This window comes from Petaurus breviceps, unplaced genomic scaffold, assembly GCF_028583685.1.
Source record: "Petaurus breviceps papuanus isolate PSGF00001 unplaced genomic scaffold, PetGlider_PUasm1.0 90702, whole genome shotgun sequence".
NCBI classification, from domain to species: domain Eukaryota; kingdom Metazoa; phylum Chordata; class Mammalia; order Diprotodontia; family Petauridae; genus Petaurus; species Petaurus breviceps.
Window position 1 is genome coordinate 6,980,078 of NW_027187317.1, and position 27,452 is coordinate 7,007,529.

Below are 27,452 nucleotides of genomic sequence, written 5' to 3' on the forward strand. Positions count from 1 at the left end.
TAATCCTTCCCTTCCATTAATACTTCCCTCCCCTCTTTCTCCTTTCCCTTCTCTTCCTTTCCCTTCCCTATCTTCTCCTTTCCTTTCCCTCTCCTCTTTATTTCCTGTTCTTCCATCTTTCTTTCCTCTCTTTACCTCTCTCTCCATCCCTTTCTTTATTCCATCTTCCTTCATTTCTCCTCCTTTTCTGTTTTTTTTCTGTTTCTCCAATGATTTGTCTCTGTATCAGTCTGCATCTAGGCAGTTAGCTCAATGGATAGAACATTGTTGTTCTTGTTTGTCCTTCATTCTCAAAGAGGACCATGACATCAGGGAGATGATGCCATGACATGTAAGAGAGTTGGGCCTAAATGAGGGGAGGGCTGTGCAGTCACCAGTCTCACTTTCTCCTCTAGAGCCCTCTGTGACCAAATCAGGATGACTAGAGATGGCTCTGGATGAAGTGCGAGACCTTGTTCTTTTTAAGCAAGGGTCTTCATTAGGCCATGGTTTGACTGAGGTAACACCCATTTAGTGAGTAAGGCTAAGTAAGAAAATAGGATTAGAATATAGGGAGTAAAGATGACCTGAGTTCAAAAGTGGCCTCAGATGCTTTACTATCTGGGTGACTCTGGGCAAGTCACTTTCCTCATCTGTAAAATGGGCATAATGATGGCATCACCTCCCTTAGTTGTTGTAAGATAAAATGAAGTAATAATTGTAAAGCACTTAGCACAGTCCCCAGGTAAGCACTATATGGTAACTATTATTATTATTTTCTCTGTCTCTCTATGTCTTGCTGAGTCTTCCCATCTTTTAATATTTTCTTTCTTTCTCATACTTATACACTGAAAAAATAAGCCTTCAAGGAAAAAATACATTGTATTTTAGATGGAGCACTTGTTTATACATCAAAATTGCCCTTTGTAAAGTAATTTTCCTCCCCATATGTAAGGCTATTTGTTGTTAGTTTCCCTCTCTGAAAGTTTGGCCTTAGAGAAGGGAAGGTGAGGTGGAACCTGCAGTCTTGGACTTTCTTACCTTCCTTCCATCTCTGTTGCCTTTAAGAGGCTTCTGGCCAAGTGTGATGCAATGATCAGTACATGAGCCAAACGGGGCCACTTTGCTGGCTCCTTAACGATTCTTTCATCATTTTGTGACATCATTACCTGCAAGGGTGGCCAAGCCTTCACAGAGCAATTTATTAGTATCCATGAATAGTTTCTCTTTTATTCTCTGGCTCTGATTTGTGACCCTTTTATAACATTAATCACAGCTCTTATGAATTAACTACAATCAAACTCTCAGTATGCATTATTGTTAGTATTATAAGTAGCAGAGCCAGCTTAAAACATTTCATACAATAAGCCTTCCTACTATTCAATAATCTGAGCTATGCCAACACATTTTCAGTATGTTCCCTCATAGACCCCAAATATGAGGCATCCAGGACTAGCTTGGGTTATGTTTCTCATACAGCAACTTTTAATGCCCCTTACCCTGACCCTTACTTTTCATAAAATACTTATACTTTAAAAATGTTTTATTTTCAATTGTAATAATAAACATATTTTGTAGCTATGAATTAATTGAAAACTTGTCTTTGTATGTTGTTTTACTTCCACAAAACTAGCCCCAAGGTAGCTACTATCATGGCTAGATTATTGGGTACACACTGTGAGTCAAGATTAAGAACTCCTTCCTCTTTCTGCTACATGATGAAATCATTCATCTCTGATAAGCACTCAAATTAGTTCCTTTTGCAAAATAAGGCTATAGGCTATCAAAGCCATCTAAATTCCAATAGAGTGATGTTAAACTCTGAAATAATGGTGAGCTATGAGTGTATCTTTACCAGGTTTTTCCTACTCTTTGCACGATCCAATGTTAATGCATTTTAAAGGGATTAAAGGAAGAGATTTTATAATATCTGGAAGTTCCCCAAGATCTATAATACCCTTTGTCTAGACTGATGACTTTAATTTTATATAGGAACTGAGTCAGAGAATAATCATTAGATGGGAGTTAGTGAACTTGGCTTTCTTAATGCATAAGAAAACCTTTACAAATTAAAGAAATTCCCTAATTTTAGTCTCAGTTCAATTTAATTCCACAAACATTGATTAAGCATCTAATACTTAAAAGGTGTAATGCTAAGTAGGGGTATAAAAGCAAAAATGAAAGTCCTTGACCTCAAAGAGCTTGCATTCTATTGGAAGATTATAACACATATGTACATAGAGAAAAATAAAGTAATCTCAGTGTGTAGGAGGAGGGAGACAGAGATGGAGGCACACAGAGAGATACCCTGAGAGAAACAGATACCCAGAGAACTGACACAGAGAAAGAGATACACACAGACCCAGAAACACACACACACACACACACACAGATAGAGACAGAGACATAGATTGACAGAGGGAGACTATCACAGACTTTGTGATTGCCATAAGCAGACACACACATGCAGATAGATACACACAGAGACAGAGAGACTGCCACAGATAGAAATAGACAAACACACAGAGAGACAGAGACAGTCACACACAGAGAGACATGAACACAGACTGAGAGACAGAAAAAAACAAGAATACATGATTTTGAATTTGGGAATTAGAAGAGGCTCCATAGAAGTCAACAACAAGCATTTTATTAAGCTCCTACTTTGTTCCAGGCACTATGTACACCTGAAATGACACCTAAATTGAGCCTTGAATGAACATAAGTTGATAAGAATTTGGAGATCTAGAGATGAGGAGAGAGACCCTTCTAAGCAGAGGATACGGATTGAATGAATGAATGCAGAGAGATGGGCAAATGAATGTTGACTTCAGGGGACGGATCTTATTTCAAAGTTTCTAGAATGTATAGTGTACGGTTGCAGGGGAATATATTTTGCCAAGCAAATTATGGAGGAGTTACTAACTGATTGAAATCCCCCACCTTCCCAGGGTCCTGGGTCTGAGCATATGGGATTTGAATAGGAAAGACAACAGATCTCTAAATAGGTGTCTGTGTATGATATATAGGCTGAAACCTTTAGGAGGGAGGCTGCAGCATTTGGGGGGACTTTGGGTCTCTTATAGAAGACATATAAACTGAGTCTGGTAGAAAGGTAGGGATTCCAATATGGAAGGTGCAGGTGAAGAGAGGATTCCACACAAGAGCACAGTGAGGATAGCTAGAGCATATTGAGTGAGGAAGAACAAGTCAGCCTTCATAGCTGGACTATAGATTATATGTAGGAGAGTAATATGTGAGAAGATTGGAAATATATGAAGAAGCCAGGTTTGAAGAGATTTTATATGGCCAATAGAACAAGTTGGGTGGGGATAGCCCTTACTGGGGGTCTTTCTGTTGCAATATTCCTGTTGCTATTCTCTTTTGCTTTCCTACTTGCGGATCGACCTCTTCCTCCCACCCAGCCTCCTGTCACCATCTTTTTTTTTTTTTTAAAGCAATCGGGGTTAAGTAACTTGCTCAAGGTTACACGGCCAGTTATTTCTGGGTGTGGTGCTGAGTATCTGAGCTCAGATTTGATCCAGGTCATCCCGACACTGGAGCCGGTGCTCTTACTCGCTGAGCCACCTGGCCGCCCCTAAGCAATTGGGGTTAAGTAACTTGCTCGAGGTTACATGGCCAGGTGTTTCTGGGTGGGTGCTAAGTGTCTGAGCCCGGGATTCGATCTCCAGGTCTTCTCAACACTGGAGCCGGTGCTCTTACTCGCTGTGCTACCTGGCCGCCCCTCTGTCACCATCTCTTTAGGAGAGAGCCCAGAATCCCCACTCCAATAGGACCCTAAGGCCCACCCTCTACTTCCCAGTGGTGGTGAGCCAGTCCCTCTAGACTTCACTTCCCTCTCACCTTCCCCTCCCCAAGTCCAGCAACAGATGAGGAGACTTATAATTCTTGGATGAGTTAACTATCATACTGTTAGAGGACCATCAGGCCTTGCCATTTGCCTTGCTATTGCATCCTAAGATCCTTTGGAACTTGACATCTGCCCTGTTTCTCCAAGATTCCTGTCCCTACCATCTGACCTGTTTATGCACTCAAAGAACCCCTGTCAGTCAGGTAGGATTTACTACATAGCAGGCTCTGTGCTGAGTACTGGGGATACAAAGAAAGGGGAAAAAAGTCTCTGCTCTCAATGAGCTTATAGTATAATGGGGAGAAAACACACAAAAAACTATGTATTAATGAGATTTACACAGGATAAAGAGAGGGGGACAGACCGTGAAACAACTCAGTTGGCAGATAGAAAATCTTGTTCAAGGAAAAGCAAGGGGACTCAGTGTCACTGGATTGCTGAGTAAGTGAGGAGGAGCAAGGTGTGAGAAGACTAGAAAGGTAGGGATGGGGCCAAGTTATGAAGGGCTTTGAAAGTCAATCAAATGATTTTATATTTGATTTTGAAGGTGATAGGGAGTCACTGAGGTTGATTGAGTAGAGAGGGATGTGATCAGACTTGCATTTTAGGAAGATCAATTTGACAGCAGATTGAAGGGTGGATTGGAGTGGAGAGAGATTTCAGGCAGGTAGAGCAACCAGCAGGTCATAGTAATTATTCAAGCATGAGGTGAATGGATCTGCCCCAGAGTTAGGAGCAGTATCAGAGGGAATCTACAAGAGATATCAGAAAAATGGAAACAACAAAACTTGACCACTGATTGGGGGTGAGGGGTGGGGAATGAGAGAGAGGGAAGAGTTGAGAATGACACCTATGGTAACTGGGAGAATGGTGGTCATTGATGAACTGCTTACCTCTTAGAATATCTGGGTCTTTCCTTTTGTAGCTGAATCTTCTCTCTTGTGTCATATACCCTGATTCCTTAAAATATGAACTTCTTGAGAGTCAGAGACTGTCTTGCTTTTTAATTTTTATCTACAGTGTTTGGCACATAAGTGCTTAATAAATGGTTTATCATTCATTTATTCATTCATTGATCCCAGAAGTAATACCTTTGTCTCCTTGAGTCTAGGGATCTTTAATGAATCTGGGCTCCTTTCATATAAAAATGACTTCGTTATTTAAATTATCAGAGGCTCCTCTGGACCTCTATATGTTATTATGTGAAAACTTGGGAAAAATGTAAAAGTTGAGCACTGTGTACGTTTTTAGATGATAACAGGATGTTAGGATTTAAGGGAAGTCAACCAAAAATTCCACTAGTATAATAAATGAAAATTTGTAAAATAGAGCATGTAATATACAAATACAAGAGCAGAGGTGGGGGTTACAGCCTCAAAGTCATATGTGGCCTTCTAGGTCCTCGGGTGTGGCTTTTTGACTGAGTCCAAATTTTACAAAACGGATTCCTTTGTTAAGAAGATTTGTTCTATGAAGTTTGGATTCGGTCAAAGGGCTGCACTTGAAGACCTCAAAGTCCACATGTCCCCTTGAACCTGCAGGTTCCTCACCCCTGTACAAAGTAAGCATGATGTTTAGGGAAGGGAGTAAAGTAAATTAATAATAATAATAATAATAAACAATAATAAACATAATAATGTATAGTTTAAGACAGGACTATGAGGAAAACACAAAAATTAAGACAAGATTCCTTCCCTAAAGCAAGTTTATAGTCTAGTGGGGAAGATAATACAATTAGCCACAATTCAAACTGGAACATAAATGTATAGGAGAGATACAAATAAAGAGTTATGAGAGCCCAGAGGGGATCGTTTCCAATAGATGAAAATCTGGGTTTAAAGGAAAGATAAATTAGAGAGTAATTAGGTACTTAAAAATGTACTATCGATAGGATTTTTTTAAAGCAAGCAACTTTAGTGAATCTAAAATGTAATTTGATTTGTAAAAATTGAATTCACAGAAGACCTTTTAGGAACATATAATCTTCAAGGTATATTGGCATATGTTACGGCTTGAGACAAAATGGTTGAATTACCAAAGCTTGGAAGAAACATTAACAAATACATACATTTTCATAGAATTATGAAAGGTGATCATTGCTTAGTTTTGTACATTTAGCTAATCTTTACTGAGCCCTTGTTATATGCATAGTAACATGCACTGAATTCTGGTATGGTTATTTAGAAGTATAGAATGACTCATAAGATGCAAATTATTATTCAATGACAAACCCCAATTATTTTAATGAAAAACAGAATCTAGTGAAAATAAATGAGGCTGGCCAGTAGTGGAAGTCTAAAAGGAATCCTTAATATTTTACTAACAAGTCTTCCCCAGTAGCTCACTTAACTCTCTTTACCTATAAAATCATAATTTGTTATTCTAGCAATTGGGAAAGTACCACAGAATACACAAAGGTTCCCTCAAATCAACTTTTTGAGACAAATTTAGTTGAGGAGTAAGATGAGAGACCTCAGCCCTTGGGACATAAGGAAGGTAAGAATAAAACAACTGCTAATAGTAACAAGTTACTAATAATAGTAACAGCTAACATTTGTGTAGCATTTTAAAGTTTGTATAGCACTTTACAAATAAAATCTCATTGATAACTCTTGGAAGTAGGTGTTACCATTACCCCCATTTTACAGATAAGAAAACTGAGGCAGACAGAAGTTAAGTGACTTGGCCAGGATCACACAGTGTTTGAACAGTTTTGAACTTGGGTTTTCCTGACTCGAATTCTGGTGCTTCCTATTCACTGAGCCACCTGGTGGCAGAAACCCCAGGACCAAGAAAAACCACTGGGATAGCCAAAGACAGGGGAGAAAATGGGGGAAGTTGGAGCTCTTTCCTTTTTTAGCTCATTTTTTCTTGCTAACAATGCTAAGCTGTGATTTTACCCACTCAAAGACTGCATGTACATGCTCTACATTTTGGCTTCCAGAGACAAAACTTTGGTGACTCTGCCCTGAAAGGGACAGCTTCAATCAAAATGAAACCAGAGAAATTAAGAACCAGGCATTTCAAATGTATCTCTTAGTTTTTTCCTAGTAGTCTTGATATGATATTTGTTGGCTTTTAAAAATCATTTTCTATTTTCCTGTTCTAAATGGGTTGAATAAGATCCTTGATTGAATACTGAGACTGTTTTTGCATTTTTGTTTTTCCAAATCAGTGATTTGTCCATAGGAAATACTAAACAGACAGTTATAAAATGGAGGAAGGAATTCTAAGAAGCAGAGGTGAGGAGAGAGAGAGAGAATTTCAGATATAGGAGGTAGTCTAGACTAGAGGTAGTTGATAGTGCAGTGGATAGAGCAGTGGGTCTGGAGTTAGGAAGACTTGAATTCAAATTCAGCCTCAGACACTTTCACCCTGGATAAGTCACTTTACCATAGTTTCTTCACCTCTAAAATAGAGAAAATAACAGGGCCTACCTTCCCAAGGTTGCTGTGAGGATCAAACAAGGTAATATTTGTAAAAGAGCTTTAGCACAATGCTGGGCACATAGTAGGTGAATAAATACTTAGTCCTTTTATGCAAAGGCAGGAGATGGAATGTTGTGTGTGGAGGCTAGCAATTCCACTTTCACTGGCATATAGATCGTATTTTTGGTTGTTCCGTCATTTGACTCTGTAACCCCCTCCAGGTACTGGAGTGGTTTGCCATTTCCTTCTCCAGCTCATTTTTTTTTTTTTTGGCTTTTTGGAGGACAGTTGGGTGACTTGCCCAAGGTCACATAGCTATGTAAGTGTGTCAAGTGTCTGAGGCCGAATTTTAACTCAAGTCCTCCTGACTCCAGGGCTGGTGCTCTACTCACTGTGCCACCTAGCCGCCCCCCCGCCCCCAAACTCCTTCTACAGATGAGGAAACTGAGGCAAACAGGGTGAAGTGGCTTGCCTAGGGTCACACAGTTAGTAAGAAGCTGAGGTCAGAATTGAACTCAGGAAGATGAGTTAGTCTTCCTAACTCCAGACCTGGCATTTTATCCACTGTGCCACCTAATTGCCAACACAGACTATAGGAGGGGGAAATAATATGAAGTTAATCTTTAAAGGTTGGTTTGGGCTAGATCATGAAAGGTTTTTAATGTCAAATGGATTATTTTTGTATTTTATGCTGGAGCTCATAGGAAACCACTGAAACTATTTGAGTGGAGGAGTAACATTGCCAGACTTTCCTTTAGGAATGTCATTCTGGCAACTGTGTGGAGAATAGATTGAAGAGAGGAGGGGGTGGATACAGTGAGGATACAATTAGAAGGCTATTGCAGTAGTCTAGATGAAAGGTGATTAGGGCCTAAAACAGGGTGGCTATGTGAGTGATGAATGTGTATTCTGGGAATGTAGTAGTCCTCACACAGGGCCAACTATAGGTCAAATGCTCCCATTGATGATTTCTTCATTTCTTTTATCTTGGCATTCCCTAGATACTCTCCTCCTTTACTTCCAATTCATGGTGCCCAGTTATCATTGGCCTTTAGTTTATGTGCGACATGTGGAGCTGCTATTTCTAAGTAAGAGAGAAATGAACCACTAGGTGAATAATTATGTTTCCCTTTTAAAGCAGCTGATGTGATGGATTAGAGGTTCAATGTTCAGCTCTTCTGGAAACAAAACTTCTGGTCCACATTTCAGAGGTTTGTTTCATTCCTGATTTCCATATTCCCCCAGCTTTGGATTTGTTGAGAGCCAAATATTCTCTGTGCCTGCTGGCATTGCCTTTTTACCTAGTTGGAGAGGAACCAACTTTGGTGTCTTCTTGCCTCAGAGTAAACCCAAGCATAGAGTGGGAGTTGGTCAGTTGTAGGAATACACTGAGGTCTGGTGAAGTATGGCCCTATGTGTAACAATTAGATGGATCCTACTTAGCTTCAGATAAGAAAACCAGTAATAATTGGTTTTGACATAAAGACGATTTGATTTTGTTGTAAAGAAAAAAATCCCAACAATTGAAACTATCCAAGACTTGAATGACCCTGTTGTGGAGATATTTTCTGTTATTTGCTACTTGGGTGGCCTTTGGCAAATAAACCACTTTCTTTAGGCCTCATTATCCTTATCTATAAAATGAAAGAGTTGGATGAGATGACCTCCTTGGTCCCTTCTAGCTCTAAATCCTACAATACTATGTTGTAGAGGAAATTTCTAAATTGCCTGAGAGGTTGAATGACATGATTGGTAAGCTTCCCTCCATTTCTAATAACTTATAGTTCTTTTACAATCATCCTCCAATCATAGTCCAAATGCTACTGATGCTGGGGAGATATCTACCTTTCCCCTATTTGTCTAGTTAGCCATTGAGTGCCCCTGCCTTTTCAAGTCTCAATCAATAAGTGGAAAATTGATATTAAATTTTCACCCACTGAGGGGTATATACCTTGATGTTGTTGACTGACATGTTGACAGTTTGTAATGGATAACATTAATGGTGGCTCGCTGGTGGCATGTGAAGACTTGAAGTGATTTATTGAGATAATTTAGGCAAAACTCTCCTATTATTGACAATTTTCACTTGTCAGAAATAAAGAGTTCAAGGAGTGATTACAATAGTCTCCATTTCATTTTACCAAGAAAGACCTAGTCTTGGTTTTGAGAACCTGAACTAGGCCAAGAGAAGTAGTCATATATTAAAAACTGATGTGTCAGCAAAGTAGGGCCTACTCAGTGTGGGGAATCATCATAATGCCACTGTTTCTGATCTGCCAAAGAGTATTAGAAACAATTTAAGCCAGGCTTTAAATTTCAGCGCACAAATAGCATGCAACTACACTCAATCTGTGGACTCTTTAATTACATGAGAATTACCAACTAGTGGAAGGATAATTACTGAGTAAGGAGGATGTCATTGAAGGATAAATACATGATTATTTCTGTCTTCTGAATGGCAATGCATGGTAATTGCTTTTGGATCTGCTAATTGTAATTACACAGTAATCCATAGGTGCAAATGGTCCTGCATTTACCATTAAACCTTTGATGTTACTATTCAATTAAATACTAGTTACATTAAGGTGGAACCCTGTAACTTGTCATAGGCTAAAAAAGTGTACTGGGCATTGAGTTCAGTCCCTTTGTGTAGAGGGGACCTTTTTTTAAATCTACACTTCCCTTTCAAGCTTTTAAATTCATTGATCATTAATTATTACTAGCTAGAGTTTCATCAATACTTTGTGACTGAAGGAAGGATTGGGGTGGATTCACTCACATGCAGTTTGGCTGTATGAAAAAATATATGAATACTCAAAGTTTTATCTTTATTAAGATGATCGCCATAGGCAGACAAAAGAAATTAAACTGGAAGTGAGTCACTCGAATTACAATTGAGTTGCTAGGTACAAAGGTAAAAAGAAGCAGTGAATAGAGCATGAGGACAAATTATTGTTATTAAAGAGATTTAGGCTCTAAAAATTTCTAACATAGTAGGCCTGATCGGACTGATGAGAAGGGAGCAATTTGCAGACTTTAGGAGGCTTTCTAATTCTATTAGGCCATTTGAGTACAGCCTAATAAATTACCTCTTTCAATTCAGTAAGTGGTGCCCTACTGACCTCCAAAAACTGAGCAGTTTATTTCCTTCTCTCTTAGGCTGAATCTTTTCCTTCTTGGCACAAAGGAGGAGAGGGAGCTGTTTGCTTGGTCCTGGCCTTTTTATTTAGCATGGGGATTGCATGGGAAGGAGTGTCAATTTCCCCTTCTCCATGAATCCTCTTTTCACATAGCTGTGGCCTTCTATCGTTAGAACTGTTCAGCCTGGTTTGTAGCTCTGTTTAGAGAAAAGTAAGAATGACTATGGGGTGCTCTGGTAATTCTAAGAGCCTGCTCCCCAACTCAAAGCCTTTTTTCACTTTGTGTGCCTGGAAAACCCTGTATACACTTGCTAGTAAGGTAGAGCTGTAGGGACAGATAGCCTCCAGTGTCCAGTGGACTAAGAGAATCCTGGAGTCCAGCATTGTAGCTTGTGCCCTCCAGATAGAAAGAAAAGGATTGGCTTCATCATTTCTATTTATCAGAGGATATGTGCCCAGTTTAAAATTAATGTCAACATAAATGTCTTCTATTAAGAAACTTTATGAATAAGTGAATGGCATACCAGATAGAGGGCTGGCATTGTAGCTAAAGAGAGCTGAATTCAAACTCCCTATTTGTCACATGTTTGCTCTGTGGCTGGGGACAATTCACTCAACCTCTCAGTGTCCCCAGGAAACTCTCTAGGACTCTGTAATAGGTAGACTGGAGTTGTTTACCTATATTACTGGAGGGGGAATTTCTAGAATCTTGATAAGATCATAGGTATAGAAAAATAAAATAAATTGTCCCCTGAATTTATGGGGATTCAGAAAATATAGTCTAGCTGGCCCTTTTGACCAGTTCTCTCTCTCCTCCCCCATCCTAAATATAGCAACATCCCATTTATCTGAACTGGTTGGAGACTGAACTGTTATCTACAAGCAGACTTTCATGATAACTGAACCATATTCTTTAAGGGTAAAAACTTTAAAACATATCAACTGCTTTTGATAGAAGTCTTTTGAAAATGTTATTACTTACTTCCCTGCCTTCTTAAAGAGTATATTGAATATAATTTCTCCTTTTCTCGAAGATGTACGGTCATTATATATATCATCTATTGTACTGTGCTATAGTGTAGGAATGCTCAGACTTGAGTTGGATAAGGACTCTACTCAATAGCTCCAGGCTAATATTTCTTTTTTTTGAGTACAGTGTCTCCTTTTCATAGTTTTTTTTTCTGTCTTCTTGCTGTCAAGTTATCACTTCTTTCTGCTGTCAGTGTGCTTAACTCTACCAGCACTTTCCCCCACCTTCTATTTTGCTGATTTCATTCTGTGGTGGGTTAAAAAACCAGAGATTATGAGGAGGAAAGCCTAGGGGCTCTCCTGTAAGTAAAATGCATGAGTTTTAGTGACTTTGTGACTTCTGTTTGGGGTGCTCAGAGGCCCATTTTGCTTCCTTCTGTGTTCTCCGTCACCTTTCAGAGAGTTTAAGTTCCTGAATGGTACCCCCCAGAAAAATGGAGTGTTACTATAGTTATGTTATACACATTTTTTTCTCCATATGATTTTTTTCTACTTTTCCTGTGTTGTATTTGTATATAAAAGAACAAAAATAGGCTGAATAGGGGCAGTACTGATAATTTTTTTTCCCCTCTGGTAGTTTAACTTTGAAGATATTTGCAAGCCTAACAGTCACAAAAAGAATGTATTCTAGCTTAATGATCTGGAAGACTGAAGTGCCATTGTGTATTATTAGAGTTTAATGCAATAAAATCATTTTTATCAGTGTCCTCAAGATTCAGTGATTATTCAATGATTTTCCTACCTGAGCATGTCAAAGTATTTGGCTGAAACTCTTAGTGAAGTTGATTAGTCATCTTTGAGAAGCCATCAAGTTGATAGAAGTTAAATGAATCAATGATAAAGGTCCTCAACCTTGATATCATAGCCAATGTAGAGTCTTGTAATTTGAACATCCAGGGACATATCAGGGGGAATCCAGTTGTTACAGAAGAAACTAAAGCATAATTGAAACTGACAAATGATCAACTAGAGATTGTAGAAAACATTATGTAGAAAGCCATCTGGTTCAGGGGCTGCATAAAGTATAAGATTTTAAATAAATTTAAAGTTGTCAGTAGAAAAGATGTGTATATTTAGACATCTGGCCCAAGAAAATTAAGAAAAGTTGTATGAATTTTGCATTATTTTTCACCCATGGTATTTCTTGTATTTCAGCTTCTCACTGTAATTGATTAAGTGACCAACAACTTGGTTTAAAAGTCATTTTGCAAATCAAAGGGCAGAGCTGCATGTGGTAATGGTAAGGAAAAGACTGATGGTCTCTCCTCAGTCTGGCACTGTGGATAGAACATTGTGCTGGAAGTCAAGAAGAAACAAGTTCAGACCTTGACTTATATACTTACTGGTTGTATGATCCTTGGCAAATCCAACTTTCCTCATCTGTAAAATGAGGATAATAGCACCTACCTCATAAAGTAGTTGTGAGAATTAAATAAGATATAACATGTAAAGTGATTTGGTATTCACACGGAACTATACACAGGTATCATGTGCCAATAGCAGGGCTGTCTTTGAGGACAAAAGACAAAGAATATGGTAATTTTGTTATATTTTGGCAATTATTTTTATCAGCTTTGTAAAAAAAAAGAAAACAGATTCTTTTAGGTCCATAATTTTTAAAAATTAAGAGACTTGGGGAAAATTTCCAATATGTTGGCTAGATCCTATAGGAAAAATTTGTGGAAAAGCTTAGATAATAATTATACAGGATGAGGAGGCGTGGATGGGTCGGGATCTGTTCCAGTGAAGAGCACATTAATTAGACAACAGGATCTATCAATGAAAAAGTGGAACCTATGTCCAAATTCACTTTGTAAAAAAAAAAAATCACCTTTTCATGCATCCTCTATTTCTGAGTTCTTGAATGTGACCCGCTTATATGGTATACTAAACAAAAAAGTCTTTTGAATTCTTTACATAATATTAAGAGGTCAATAGAGCCAGCCAGGTGGTGAAGTCTGTAGAGCACCAGACCTAGAGTCAGGAAGATCTGAATTCAAATATAGCCTCAAATACGTACTAGTTGTGTGACCCTGGGCAAGTTACTTAAGTTCTATTTGCCTCAGCTTCTCATCTGTAAAATGGGGACACACTGGAGAAGGAAATGGCAAACCACTTTAGTCTCTATGTCAAGAAAGCCCCATATCCAGAGTCTATGGGGTCATGTAGAGTTGGACATGACTGAATGCCTGGTCAAATGAGTTTTTTCTTTGCGGGAAGATTTTTATTTTTCATTTTTGTACATATTGCCTAGTGTAATACTTGCCACATAGGCCCTTAATAAATACCCACTGGATTAAATTGACTTAAATCCAGATCAGTTGCTACTATTTAGTATCCAGTTGGTGTAGATCCAGAAATGGTGGGACTCTATTATGTCTCTCAGTGAAAATTCAAATGCAAATAAAGCATCTTTTTGGGTCATTTCCTTTAGTTAATTGTATTTCACCATGATTCCTCTCTGGAAGGGATATAAGAAAGAATGAGTGTCTGTATTATGACTGCTAAAAAAAAATTTGGGTATTTTTAGATAAAAGCAAGTTATTTGTACCTAGAACCATCACTCTACTGTAGTGGCAAAATGTTCTTTAATCATAGGCTTTTAGACAGCAAGGACTGCATTTTGGTAGAGTTGACTATAGTGCATTGCCAATGTCGTGTACTTATTAAGTGGAGATGATGATGGACATGCTGGACCTAGACAGGTCTATTTTCATTTTGCCAATTCAGATTTTTTTTAATTTTTAGGTCAAGATTCAGACTCTTTTGAGAAGAAAAATGCGTCTGAAATAGACACTATCAAATTCAAAAGATTTTGCAATTGCATGATTTACCCCATCAGCTTCCATAGACAAAGCCAAAAATTCAACAACAGTGAGAGGTTCCACAAGCACTGTGTGTAGTCGCTTTCCAGAAGACAAACTACATATGTAATCACTCTGACAGGGCCCATAGGTTGCACATCCATCACCTACATCATCTTCTATTCAAAAAAGCAACAACTCAAAGAATAAAAGTAATACTGTCAGGGGAGCAATGTCTTCAATTATGAAGAATAATTATGAAGGAAATGAAAAAGACTTCAGGCATTTTCTCCCAATCACATTCCTCACTTGGCCAAGGCTTGACAATGGGATGAGGGAAACAAAAAGGAATGAATTGAAGAGTTAACTATGTTTCCTGCTAAGTTCCTCATGTCTCTGTGAAAGCTAATGCTTCAGTTAACTTTGTCTTGGACACCAGTGTGGGAGTCGCTTTTTTTTTTTTTTTTTTCTGTTTGGCTTCATCACAGAGAATGCCCCCAGTGGATCATAACACTTTGGGAAGACCAGGAGGACTCCATGGTGGATACTGCCCCCTTTGGGCCATCAATGGGATTGCTTTGCCTTCTGAGTCAGTGACTAAAACCCATGACCCTGGGGCACAACTGTTAGGAAAATGATAGTGCCTTAGTCTTCTTGAGGCATCATTGCCCCAGCAGGACTCTACCTAGCCTCATTACTCCTAGACAGGAAGTAACAGTGAACAGGGCAGTCAGAAAAGCAGAGATAATATGCAGTATGGGAGAAGATTTTTAGCACGTTCTTATGGTGCCTGCTCAGAGTTGCTTCCTCTTTATTTCTTTTTAGGAAATAATTATGAGTAATGTAGCCAACTATATTAAAAAAAAAGGGCAGGTTCTTTTTTCTGCAATTGAGTGGGAAGAAAGGAAGCATACATTTATTAAGAGTTTGTTTACTTATATGCCAGGTACTAGGCTGAGTGCTTTTGATACTCATAATAACCTCGGGACTAGGTGCTATGATTATCCTCATTTTACAATTGAGGAAACTGAGGCACGCAGAGAAGTAAATTCGCCATTGTCACACAGCTAATAAATGTCTGAGGCTGAATTTCTATTCAGGTCTTCTGACCCCTGGTCTAACACTCTCGCAACTGAACCACTTATAGATAAATTTAACTTAAATTTAAAAAATTAATACTTCAAAAATGAATAGTTAATTATTTTAACTCTTTTCTGTTTTAAATTATTTAGATTTTTTTTTCCACAGGAAAAGCAATGCAGAAGCACTGCATTGTGGAAAGAATACTGGCCCTGAAATGAGACTGTATGATCAAACCCTCATTCTTCTGTTTCCTAACTCTGAGACTTTGAGCAAGTCACTTAACTTATCTGACCTTTACTTTCCTAATCTATAAAATGGGAGCGATGATACTTTTAGAACAGGGTAATTGTGAAATTCACCAGAGAAAATGTACTTTTAAGGTGCTATGTCTCAACTCCTCATTCTCTCTTGATGCTCCCCCTCCCACAATCTAATCTATCTCTAATACCTGTTGATTTTACTTCCTTAGCAGCTCTCAGGAATATCCTTTTCTCTCTTCTGATGCTGCTATCCTCTTGGTATTATAAGCCATCATGATCTCATGTTGGACCACTGAAGCAGTCTACTGAGTGGTCTGTTTGCCATAAGTGTCTCTCCACTCCAGTCCATCCAAGCTACCAAAGCAATCTTCCTAAAGTTCAAGGCTGATCATGTCACTCCCCTACTCAGTAAATTCAATTGACTCCTTGCCACCTTCAGGATCAAATATTAAACCCTCTGTTTGGCATTAAATGTCCTTCATCATCTGGTCCCCTCCAACCTTTTCAGTCTCCTTACTATTATGAAGTATAGTGGGCAAAATTCCCATTAAAATTCCCAAATTATGACTTTGTTAACAGTTTTTTTCATTGAAACAGTGAAAAAAAATTATCAATTGCTCCAAACTATAAAATATTACCTACAGAAAAGTAACTCATTATGGGAAAATATTTTTACTCCAACTTAAGGTTTGACTTTCATGAAATAAATTTAGTACCTATCTCCTCTCATCCCATTAGTAAAGGATTGCTATTATGGAGGGCAGGAAGCTGAAAGTCTTTCAGACTTTATTCCCAACCTTTACATTTCCTGAGTCTGATTTCCAATACCATGGATACATGATCTATTTTTTAAGAGTCGTATAGACATTTTGGGCAGTTATAATAATGCTTTCATACCAGGAATGGTGTAAATGATGATTTGGGGGTATTTCATTGAGTTTAAGTAGTTCTTTTAATCTCTCCCTGAATTAGACATTGCATATCAAAGAGTCTTGGTCAGATTATGTTGATTTTGATGTCTGGACAAAATTTTAAGTTTTTAGATTATTTAGCTTTTAAACCAATCAACCCATTAAATTTGGAAATATATGTATATACATATTGCATTGCTGTTACAAAAAGTCAACTGTCATATAGAATTGCTACATTTTTCTGGAACATTGTACTTGGGAAGTAGAGATTTTGATTTAGTCTATGCCACTAGTATATATTCTTTTTGAGGTCAGGCCTATTCATTTTTGTTGTTATATCCTCACAGTTTAGCATAGTGCCTTGCACGAAGTAGGGATTAAATGCTTGTTGAATGAATGAGTGTATTTTTAGTTGCAATATATTTATTTCAGTAAATAATGTAAATGTTACATGATTTCAATTCACTTATGTTTATTTTTAATATGTTTCCTTATTTATATGACAGAGCTTAAACAATGCTTAATTAAAAACAGAATCCAAAGGAAAATGAATACATTGTCTCCATAGTATAAATTTAAATCTGTGCAGTCCTTAGGGTTTGATTTTCTGATAATACTGCTATTATGTGAAAGATGCTAATGTCTTGAATGGATAATCTTAGAACCTGTAAAATAACCTCCCCAGAAACATTTTTCCCCTGTTTTTTTTTTTTTTTAGTGTGATCGTTGTTTGCCTCTTTATAATGACAAGGCCTTTCATCAAGGGGACCAAGTTAATGCTTTTAATTGTAAACCTTGTCAATGCAACAACCATTCAAGAAGCTGCCACTATGATGTGATGATGGACCCTTTTCCTCATGAATATCATCGAGGAGGGGGTGGAGTTTGTGAGAACTGTCAACATAATACTACAGGTAACTAGCAATTTAAATGGATCATTTCATCTATATATTTTTATTAGATACATAAGGATCATTTCAAAGTACTTTGTTGGTATATTTCACATGAAAAAACAATGTCCATGTTGTAAGGTTTGAACTATCTTCCTAAAGAAGACAGAATATATCATTAGAATACCAAGCTACTGCTTGGCTCCTTTCCTTCACTGGAAAACTGCAATAAGATAAATCATCCTACTGGGCCTCAAGTCAATACTCAGTTCTGGATACTTTCACATTGAACTATCATATATAGTTGACACTATATTGCTCAGTAGGGTTTACAAAGCTCTTTCCATATATTATCTCAGTTGATCCACATAACGTTGTGATGTTATGTGATCCATTTTATAGGTAAGAAAATTGAGGAAGAGAGGTTAAGTGACTTACCCAGGCTCATCTAGCTAGTAAGTGGATGTAAACTTAGGTCTTCTTGACTTCCAGTCCAGCACTCCATTCACTAATTCCTTAATCCACCTGGCAGCCCACAATCATATAGTTCAATCAGCATATTTCACTAAAAACAAGTTTGATTATTTTGTTTTTGCCTTCCATTATTATGTTATTATAATATTATGTTGCCTTCCATTCCTGTTTCTCATGAGGTTATGTTTAAGCATTTATTAAAAGCTGAATTTTGGCTTACAGAGTAGTAGTATAGGAAGACATATTTCAAAACAGTTAATTTAGTTTAGCATTAAATTAATTTAGCATTAATTTAATGCTAAAGTTAAATGAAGACCTTACACAGTCTAAAATTTTGGTTTTGATCATTGAGAACTTATTTCAAATGTCAACAATTTTTTTTCTTGCTTTTTGGAAGGGGGAAGGTAGGGTAGTTGGGGTTAAGTGACTTGCCCAACATCACACAGCTAGTTTTTGTGTTAAGTGTCTGAGGCTGAGTTTGAACTCAGGTTCTCCTGACTCCAGGGCTGGTGCTCTATTCACTACAGCATCTAGCTGCCCCAAATGTCAACAATTCTTAAAGAACAGAAGTTGTTTAGTTTATCAAATAGTTTGGTGGAACATAACAATTCAATGCAAGATTACTTCATGTGTGTTCAAGCAACTATGCCAGGTGATAGGGACATATGAAAAAAATGGCCACCTTTGCTGAGAAATGGTAAGGAAAACCCTCTCTGGTTCATGAAATCAGAAGATACCAGGAGTCTCTTAATGGAATTGTTGCCTAGTAACAACTGAGTAATCTTAATTTTTTATTTTTTTGCTCTGGGAATAAGGTATGCAGATAACAAGATGTTTGAATCCTCCTTAAATAGCCTTCAAAGAAACCTAAAAGATATTGTGAGCATCCACAAATACATTTTCCCTCCAAAGGACAAATAGATAATGTCTTATAAATACCTTAAATACGTCTTAATTTAAGAATTATTGACTGTGAAGATAGTGGTTCTTTTGAGGATGCTTGTTATTTTAAGTCTTTTCCCAAATGGTACTTTTCTTTTGAGTAAGTTTGCTCACTTTTTAATGTTGGGTTAATGATGTCAACATGTCTGGGGAGTTAGAGTAACTTTAGGCTTCACTGAGAGTAATGTTATTGACTTGAATGACCTTTCATAAGTCTTTGAAACTTTCATTTTTCTTCTTCTTCTTCTTTTTGTTTTCATTTTGTAAAATGGTGACAGTCTCCTACAGGGAAGTGATGAAGTGATGAGTACTAATTAACAACTTGTAAATCAACAGAATATCCTTGAATACTAAGACAATATATCAGAGTAGTATAAGAAAATGGAAATATTTTTTATCTTCACATTTTATTCAAAAGCTACAGATTCACCAAAGTGTTCTTCACTGATACTGAAAGCAGTGTACAATATCTTTCTACTTACAAAATTATATGTTATCTTAATACCAATCTTCTTTTCACAAAAAGATCCATTTCTGGGAAAAAAATAATTACTTTTAGATGTGAAACTTAAGCCTATACTTCATGTTAAGGCCCAGAACTTCATATGCCACATACTTTGATAATTTTCTTATTTCATCTAGATTATATGACTGACACGGAAAATCAAGAAAAGTTTTAGGTTCAAAGCAAACTCTTACAAAATGTATAGACATTCACAAAGCAGAGCTTTTATAGAAGTGTGGTATTATATAACAGATGGAAGTTTAATGAAGTAAAACACAGTTTGTAACAGGTTCATTGTTTCATATGCTCTGGATCACTAAATTGGCAGGTAGAGATGAAAGGTGCATTAAAATGGACGTCCTGAAAATTATAGAATTCTCTCAAAGGAATAGAGTCTTTAATTTTGAATTATGCAGCTGATATTAATGAATTGGAAGCCATAATGCATAACCTTTCCTTGATGCAGGAAGAAACTGTGAGCTGTGTAAGGATTACCTTTTCCGACAAGTGGGTGCCGATCCTTCAGCCAAAGATATTTGCAAACCTTGTGATTGTTATGAAGTTGGCACGAAAAATGGTAGCCTCCTTTGTGAACAGGTTAGTCTCTCCAGTATTGAGCATATGAAATGACTCCATTAATCAGAAATAGTTTGGAAGAACTTTGTAACAGAGGATAGATACCACATGCATATCCTGGGAGAATCTGGCATTTCAAAGCCATAACTCTTTTAGAAAGTCTCCAAAAGCAGTACTTCAAGTTTTGAAACTTGGGGCTAGTTTGTATGTTCCTCATACATTAGAAATGTGCACTGTATCTTTGCTAGACAAAAATAGAGATTCTTAACTTAGGGTACACATTGTTGTAAGATGCAAATATATCATTGATAGTTTTTAGGAGGTTGGTGAACTTGGAGTTTTTAACATTTTAAAATGTATTTATTTTTTTATAAGTGATTTCTTTTGTAATCCTGTATATTCCTTTTTTATTCATTTAAAAATTATTTTGAAAAGTTGATCATAGCTTTCACCAGACTACCAAAGAGGGACATGGCAAAAAAATAGGTCATGAACCCATAGCCTAAGAAATGTCAAGAAAACTTTTCTAAAGAATACTCAGTCCATGCAATGTGCTCATATGTGGAATTATATAATAATGATGTCATTCTGGTATATATGTATTAGACATAGTTCAAAATGAATACATCTTAAACTAAATTCCATAGCAGATATCAATGGATCCAATGTATTTATTATCAGAAATGTTTGTTAAAGAAATTAGAAGTCATGATACTATTGTTTTAAACCTCTTGAGACCATTGTTTCTTTATTTAATATATACTATATGTGCATTATTTTAACCCAATGAAAAGGTGCTAACCCAGAGGTATAAGCTATATATTTTAGTGTTGCTATATTATTGGAACATGAGTTCATTTTATGATGATGATGTTTTGACAGTCCCTCTTAAGGACATTTTAGTCCATTCTTCAGGTTAGGTAAATCTGATGCAAATTGCTATGCATTTTTCGGGTAGGATCTTGAAAATGGAGGGTCAGGCTACTTTAGCATTTTCTAATAGTAGTGTATTTTAATACAAATAAACATAAAAATTATGAAAATGGTTATGAACAATCTTAATACAAAAGATGAATTCAATGCCTGTATTGAGTCTCCAGTAATAAGATTACTGTAATAATGACAATAATAATAATATATAACAACATATTATATAATAAAAATATATTATATATATTAATATATAATAATACTGTAATAAGTTACCTGTTAATAATTATGTTTTCTGTAGATGAAAACAACCACATGTCAGTTATAGAAAATATGAAGGAAATATGTTAGCTCCTTTATGAAGAAAATAAACTATTTGCAACAAATTTTGTACTAATGCTTCTGGTAGTTATTTAGCACTACTTTATAAAAAGTTCCATGTAGATCTAGAGACAGTTACAGTGATCATAGAGTATTAATAGCTATGCATCCTATGCAGCCTTCAAAAGGAGAAACTGAGAGAAGTAATTAGCATTGTCAACTTAGAATGTTCCTGGATTTAAAAAGTAAATAAAAATAACCCTACTTTCTCTTTTTGATGATCAAAGGTTGGAATACTTTGGTGCGTATTGTTTAGTTAATCTTTAGAGAAAACCTGTGAAATTATTTTTGTTTTTGTTCAGTTATTTTCAATCATGTCCAAGTCTTCACAACCCCATTTAGGATTTTCTTGGCAAGAATACTACTGGAGTGGTTTGACATTTCTTTCTTTAGCTCATTTTACAGATGAGGAAAAGGAGGTACTTAAGTGACTTGTCCAAGGTCATACAACTGGTAAGTTTGAGGCCAGATTTGAACTCAGGAGTATGAATCTTCCTGACTCCAGACCCAGCACTCTATCTACCATGATACCTCCTGCCCAATGAGATTATACTTTTCAGTTTTCAGTGCACACTATAAACAGGACATTCTTACTTCAGTCAAAGTAGATAAGAAATAGGTCATATTTATATAGTGCTCCAAAGTTTGCAAAGTGCTTTACAAATATTCTTTTATTATTTTAATTTTTATCTTTACAACACTGCTGGAAAGTACATACCATTATCATCATCCCCATTTTACAGATAAGAAGCTGAGGCAGACAGTGGTTAAGTGAATTGCCCAAGGTCACACAGCTAGTAAGTCTCTGAAGCTAGGTTTGAACTCAGGTCTTTCTGAGTCCAGTTCCAGCCTTCTATTCACTGTGCTTCTTATTTTCCTGCAAATATGCCAAATCTAGTTTGTTGTGTGCACGTGCCTGTGTGCATGAACACACACAAGTATGTATGCAGATATGCATATGCATGTACATATAGGAATAGACACACATTCACATATAAACACACACACAATCCATATATACCCATACATACATACATATATACACACACAATATGCATGCATATACACACACACAAACACACACACAATACACACACACACACACACACAATCTCCTGAATTCTAAAGTCCAACAGTGGTATGGGACTCTCAGTTTATTCATGGAGATCAATGTCCTGCCACCTGCATGAGGGTCAGTGTAGAACTGGTGGGAAGGCAGAGAAGAGAGGTTCACCTTCTTTGAGCTCTTGAGTTTCTTTCCTCTTTGGTCTCTGCAGTGGCTTTAGGCACTTCTGGCTTCCAGCTATGAGAGAGAAGATGTGTGATGTGAGATTCACTTGAAATCACTGACATGAGAGGAGCTAGCAGTCCCCATCATGTCCCTCTTCCCAACTTGCTGCACTGGAGACTTGGGGGAATTTCCTCTTTGGGTGAAATCTGGAATTAATGTCTTAGTTGAGCTGTTACCTTGCTCCTAGTGGGAGAGCTATTTCATTCTGTACTGTCTAGTATGTTTTTGAGTGGTTTGAGTTATGTTCACCTCTCTGTGATCCCATTTTGGGGTTTTCTTTGCAAAGATAGTGGAGCAGTTTGCCGTTTCCTTCAGCTCATTCTGCAGATGAGGAACTGAGGCAAACAGGGTTAAGTGACTTGGGCAGGGTCACATGGCTAGTAAGTGTCTCAGGATAGATTCAAACTCATGAAGATGAGTGTTCCTGATTCCAAGCCCAGTGCTCTATGCACTGAGCCATCAAACTGCCCATTGTCTAATACATATTATTCTTTATATACTTTGATTTTTGTTTTGCTATTGACTTGGATAAGTAGGTTTTTTTTGGTCACTATGCGTGCTTGTTGTGGAAGTGATCGTTAGTGGGAAAGAAGTTAAACCTTGAATGTAAAGTTTGAGGTTTTCCTTTTACCCTTAATGAATATGATCAGAAATTTAGCTTGAACCTGAAAACTCCATCTTCTAGACAAACAAGGTTTAAGGGAAATAGATTTCTAGCCCAGTATCCCAACTCTCCATAGAGAGCAGAGTGTCCATGCTGTTGACTTTAACCTCCTGCTTCCTCTCCTTGCAGGAAATACAATCTCCCTTAGAGAAGAAATGGAGGGAGAAGAGGCTAGAAATATTTATTCTGACTCCTTTCAAGGCATGTAAGGACATTCCTATGCGGGTTGGCCTTACTACATATGTATGTTGCTATTCAGTAATTTTTCAATTATGTTTGATTCTTTGTGACCCCATTTGAGGTTTTCTTGGCAAAGATACTAAAGTAGTTTGTCATTTCCTTCTTGAGTTCATTTTACAAATGAGATAACTGAGGCAAAGAGGGTTAAGTGACTTGCCTAAGGTAACATATTAAGTGTCTGAAGTTAGATTCAAAGTCAGGCCTGAATCTAGGCCCATTACTTTATTCACTCTACCACCTAGCTGCTCCCTACATTTGTGTATAAATTACTTTATTATCAAAGAGGCAGCTGTTATACAATAAAATTTATTATATGTTTTTGTGTGCACTGACCACCAAGCAAGCCACAATTATTTTTCTTTGGGGAGAGACAGTGTGTTATTTATTTTTCTGGGAGAATGCAATGAAAGCCTGGTATGCAAGAGTAGAGTAGAGTATTGGAAAGAATGTTGGACCCTAAATGTTTAAAGAATGTTCAGAGAGGGGTGGCTAGGTGGCACAGTGAACAGAGCACAGGCCCTGGAGTCAGGAAGACCTGAGTTCAAATCCGGCTTCAGACACCTAACACAAAAACTAGCCATGTGACCTTGGGCAAGTCACTTAACCCCAATTGCCCTCCAAAAAGCAAAAAAAAAAAAAAAAAGAATGTTCAGAGATTGGCTCAATAGAGACTGGTTGCAGATTGATCATTTTTTACCTTTAAATTGATACTATTTACTTTGCTGAGAGAAAATTCTCTTTACAAAGTTTTAAAAAAAACCCTAGTGTTTTAGAAATGAAAATTCTTATTATTGATCATATGGAGAATTTAACCCAACTTATTCTCTTATTTAAAAAGAGCATTTCATTTGTAATCAAGTATCTGACCTCAGACAACTAAAAACTGTGTAACCCTGGGCAAGTCACTTAATCCTGATTACCTCAGTTTCCTCATTTACAAAATGAGCAGGGGAGGAAAATGGCAAATCACTCCAGTATCTTTGCTAAAAAACCCCCAATGGAGTCATGAAGTAGCAGACGTGACTGGAAAAGACAAAAAATTTGAAATCAAAGAACATAGGTTTAAATCCTGCCTCTGCTACCTGGGTTATTTCTCTGGGTTGTGGTTTCCTTATTGGCAAAATGGAGTTGAATAAAATCATCTCTAAGATCTTTTCCCTCTAAAGTCTATGATTCCCAAATGATGGCATTCCTCTAAGACTGACTGGGGAAATTTCTGTGCGGTCATCCCTCCTGACTGGTTATCAGGAGGGCAAGTTACTTGACCTCTTTTGATTGTGGGAACCTGATCTATCTTGAAAACAACATAAAGAACAGAGTAAATGGGTATTTCTTATGTCAAATAGCTGGAAACACTTGCCTTTCCATGATTCAAGCCTAAGCTGTTCTGTAAGAGAGACAGAAGTGTTGACTCTCATTTCCAAAGGGAAAACAGAATAGCTACTAAAAAAAGTTGTCAACAGCGTCAGAATTATAAACCGTAAAATCAAATTCAAGGACATTTTAAAAATTCATGCAATTGAAATCCGTAATAATATTAGGAAGCACACAGGGAAATTAGGCACTCACTCAAGTCCCATTTTGTTATAATAACTTAGGACATAAGCCAACCCCAAATGGCCTGAGTGCCTGTGTAGTATACTCTGTATTCTGGAAGGGAACTTTCCCTTTGGCAGTCACTGGAAGCAGTTCAGTTCCGTCTTACGAGAGTTGGGATGGTTTCCTTCTGTTCCCAGGAGAAGTGTTGTGAGTCTTCCTTATTTGGATGCCAAGCTCCTGAGATTAGCATGAAGCAGTGCATGAGGCTACTGAATCCTAAACTTTGAGTGACAAATGGAAATACAGAGAAGACCTCAAGCCTAGAGAAGGGATAGTATATTATAGGAAAGGGGACATTCAGTTTATGAATAGGTATTGCAGGCTCTGACAGTCATATAGAAGTTTTGAGGGCTAGACACTAATCATCTAGGGTTTGGCCATATATTACTTCCCTTAACACTCTCTGGGGTTCGGCCAATTGGATTTTACTCTTCCTCATACATTGCCCTTTATCTCCTATGTCCCAGCCTTTGTAATAGTTGTTCCTTATGCCTGGAATACGTTCTCTCAACTCGACCACCTCTTAGTGGTCTTAGTCTTAGTCTTAGACCACTTCTAGACCCTTCCCATAATTCCTTTGTGCTCACAGGGTTAGTGCCCAGGGGCACAGCTACCCCAGGTTATAGGTACTTTGTGGGTTTGAGCTTGAAAACTAAAGCACACAAGCCCCACACTGATAAACTGACCATTAAAGGTTAGCCATTTGACATAATTAGTTCAAAGTAAAGGCATTTATTGAAATAGCATAGCATGAAGAGTAGTAAAAATGATTTCCCCATGAATCTGGAGTATATTTGACAACAAATAGCTGCAAAATTGGTGGAAGCATGGGCACACACATATACGGGTAAAGCGGAAACCATTCCGCCAATATAACAGTGTCTTAATATCCTTGATCTTTTTGTAATATCCTCATCTTGAGTTTCCTTGGGTGTAGCATTTCTTCTAAAGATACTCAAGTAGCATCTCTTGTCCTTCTGTCTAGTAAGCATGCTTTTTGCTCCTGGGTGATTTGCTCCACTGGCAGATGTCATAGCCAGGGAGAGGAAAGGAAAGAGACATCCCCTTCTATTTCTGGGTACAGAGGAAAAATAAAGAGTAATTTTTGCTCAAGCATGGGATTCTTCCCTCATAGCTGCTCTTGGCTAACAGAGAGAACTCTCTTCTCAACTAAATCTTCTTGGAGTGGCTTTTTTGTTAAGGCATCCAGTTATATGACTGGTCCTTAAAACAATCAATGGCTAATGGCCCTAGAATTCCATTGGCTGTTTGAGGCATCTCTGAGTAACTCTTTATACCTCTTTAATTCTTTACATGACATATAAATAAACCACTCCAAGTTTTATACCCTTATAATCCAACATTTTGGCTACTGAAAGGCTGAAAAGAGGGAAAAACAATTTTAATTTCTAATTATTTCTGCTATCTTCCCCTTATAAACTGTTATTTCTTCAAGTGAGTTAAGGAAATTCAACTATTTAGGAGCCCCCTGATTATTCCCTCCCCCATTACATTAGAGTCAGTGATTTCCTTGAAGACTCAGTTGCAGTTCCATCTTCTGCAGGACACCTTTCCTCATCTCCTGGCTGTTATAACAGGCCTACCTGAATTTTGACTTTGAATGAGACAAAGAAGAAAAAGAGAAACATAAATTAAGCTCTTATTATGTGCAAGGTGCTGAAAATATGTAGACAAAGATGAAACAGTCCCTGCTTTCAGTGGACTTATATTCTCCTGGGATGTGCTGGATGCCAAGCACATGGCATTAGCCAAGAGAATGTTTGCTCAGATGTATGTCTGCTTTGTTCCTTTCTCTAAAGTTCTTCTACTAATCGAGAGAGATCTCTCTGAAATTGCTATTTCATGGAGGTCACATTGCATTAGGGCACAGGAAAACCCGCTAAACTCTGTCTTAGAATCTGGAGGTTCTAACCCATGTCATCAAAAAAAATAAATTGTGGAAAGTAAAACTGATGAAAACCTAAAGCATTATTTGGAAATATATAAAGTGAGAGGAATGGTTGGTTTTAATGCCCATCAATACACTGCTGCAATAGATCCAGAACAGAAAGCAATGATTAAGACACATTAAAATATATATTAATAAGTCAGGAGACTAAGGGCCGAAATGAATTAGATGAAATAGAAAGACATCAATGAAGGAACTGTTTCCAAGTCTGACCCATGGAAGATGGAATCATAAGGAATAAGGATCCTCCTTGTGAAAATTAATTGTCCTATCACAATGATAATTTTCAAGGAAATATGTTAAAAACAGTAGAGAATACACTTTCTCTGCATAATTTCTTGCAGTTCATCAATGCTTTTACAATTTGCCTAGAACTAGTTATTTGTCATTAAGTACCATAGACCTTCCAGAAGCAAGTGCTTGAACATCCCAGGAAGAGTTTCTTTCTTTCTTTCTTTCTTTCTTTCTTTCTTTCTTTCTTTCTTT

The 27,452-nt window shown here is 37.3% G+C and overlaps 1 protein-coding gene across 1 annotated transcript in view; it reads left to right on the forward strand.

Annotated features, from left to right (window-relative positions):
• Positions 1–27,452, forward strand: part of USH2A (usherin) — a 1,033,591-nt gene that overhangs the window by 115,116 nt on the left and 891,023 nt on the right. The window contains exons 10-11 of the mRNA XM_069066041.1: positions 17,224–17,419; positions 19,783–19,913. Coding sequence (XP_068922142.1) covers positions 17,224–17,419; positions 19,783–19,913 — 327 coding nt within the window. The remainder of the gene's footprint in view (positions 1–17,223; positions 17,420–19,782; positions 19,914–27,452) is intronic.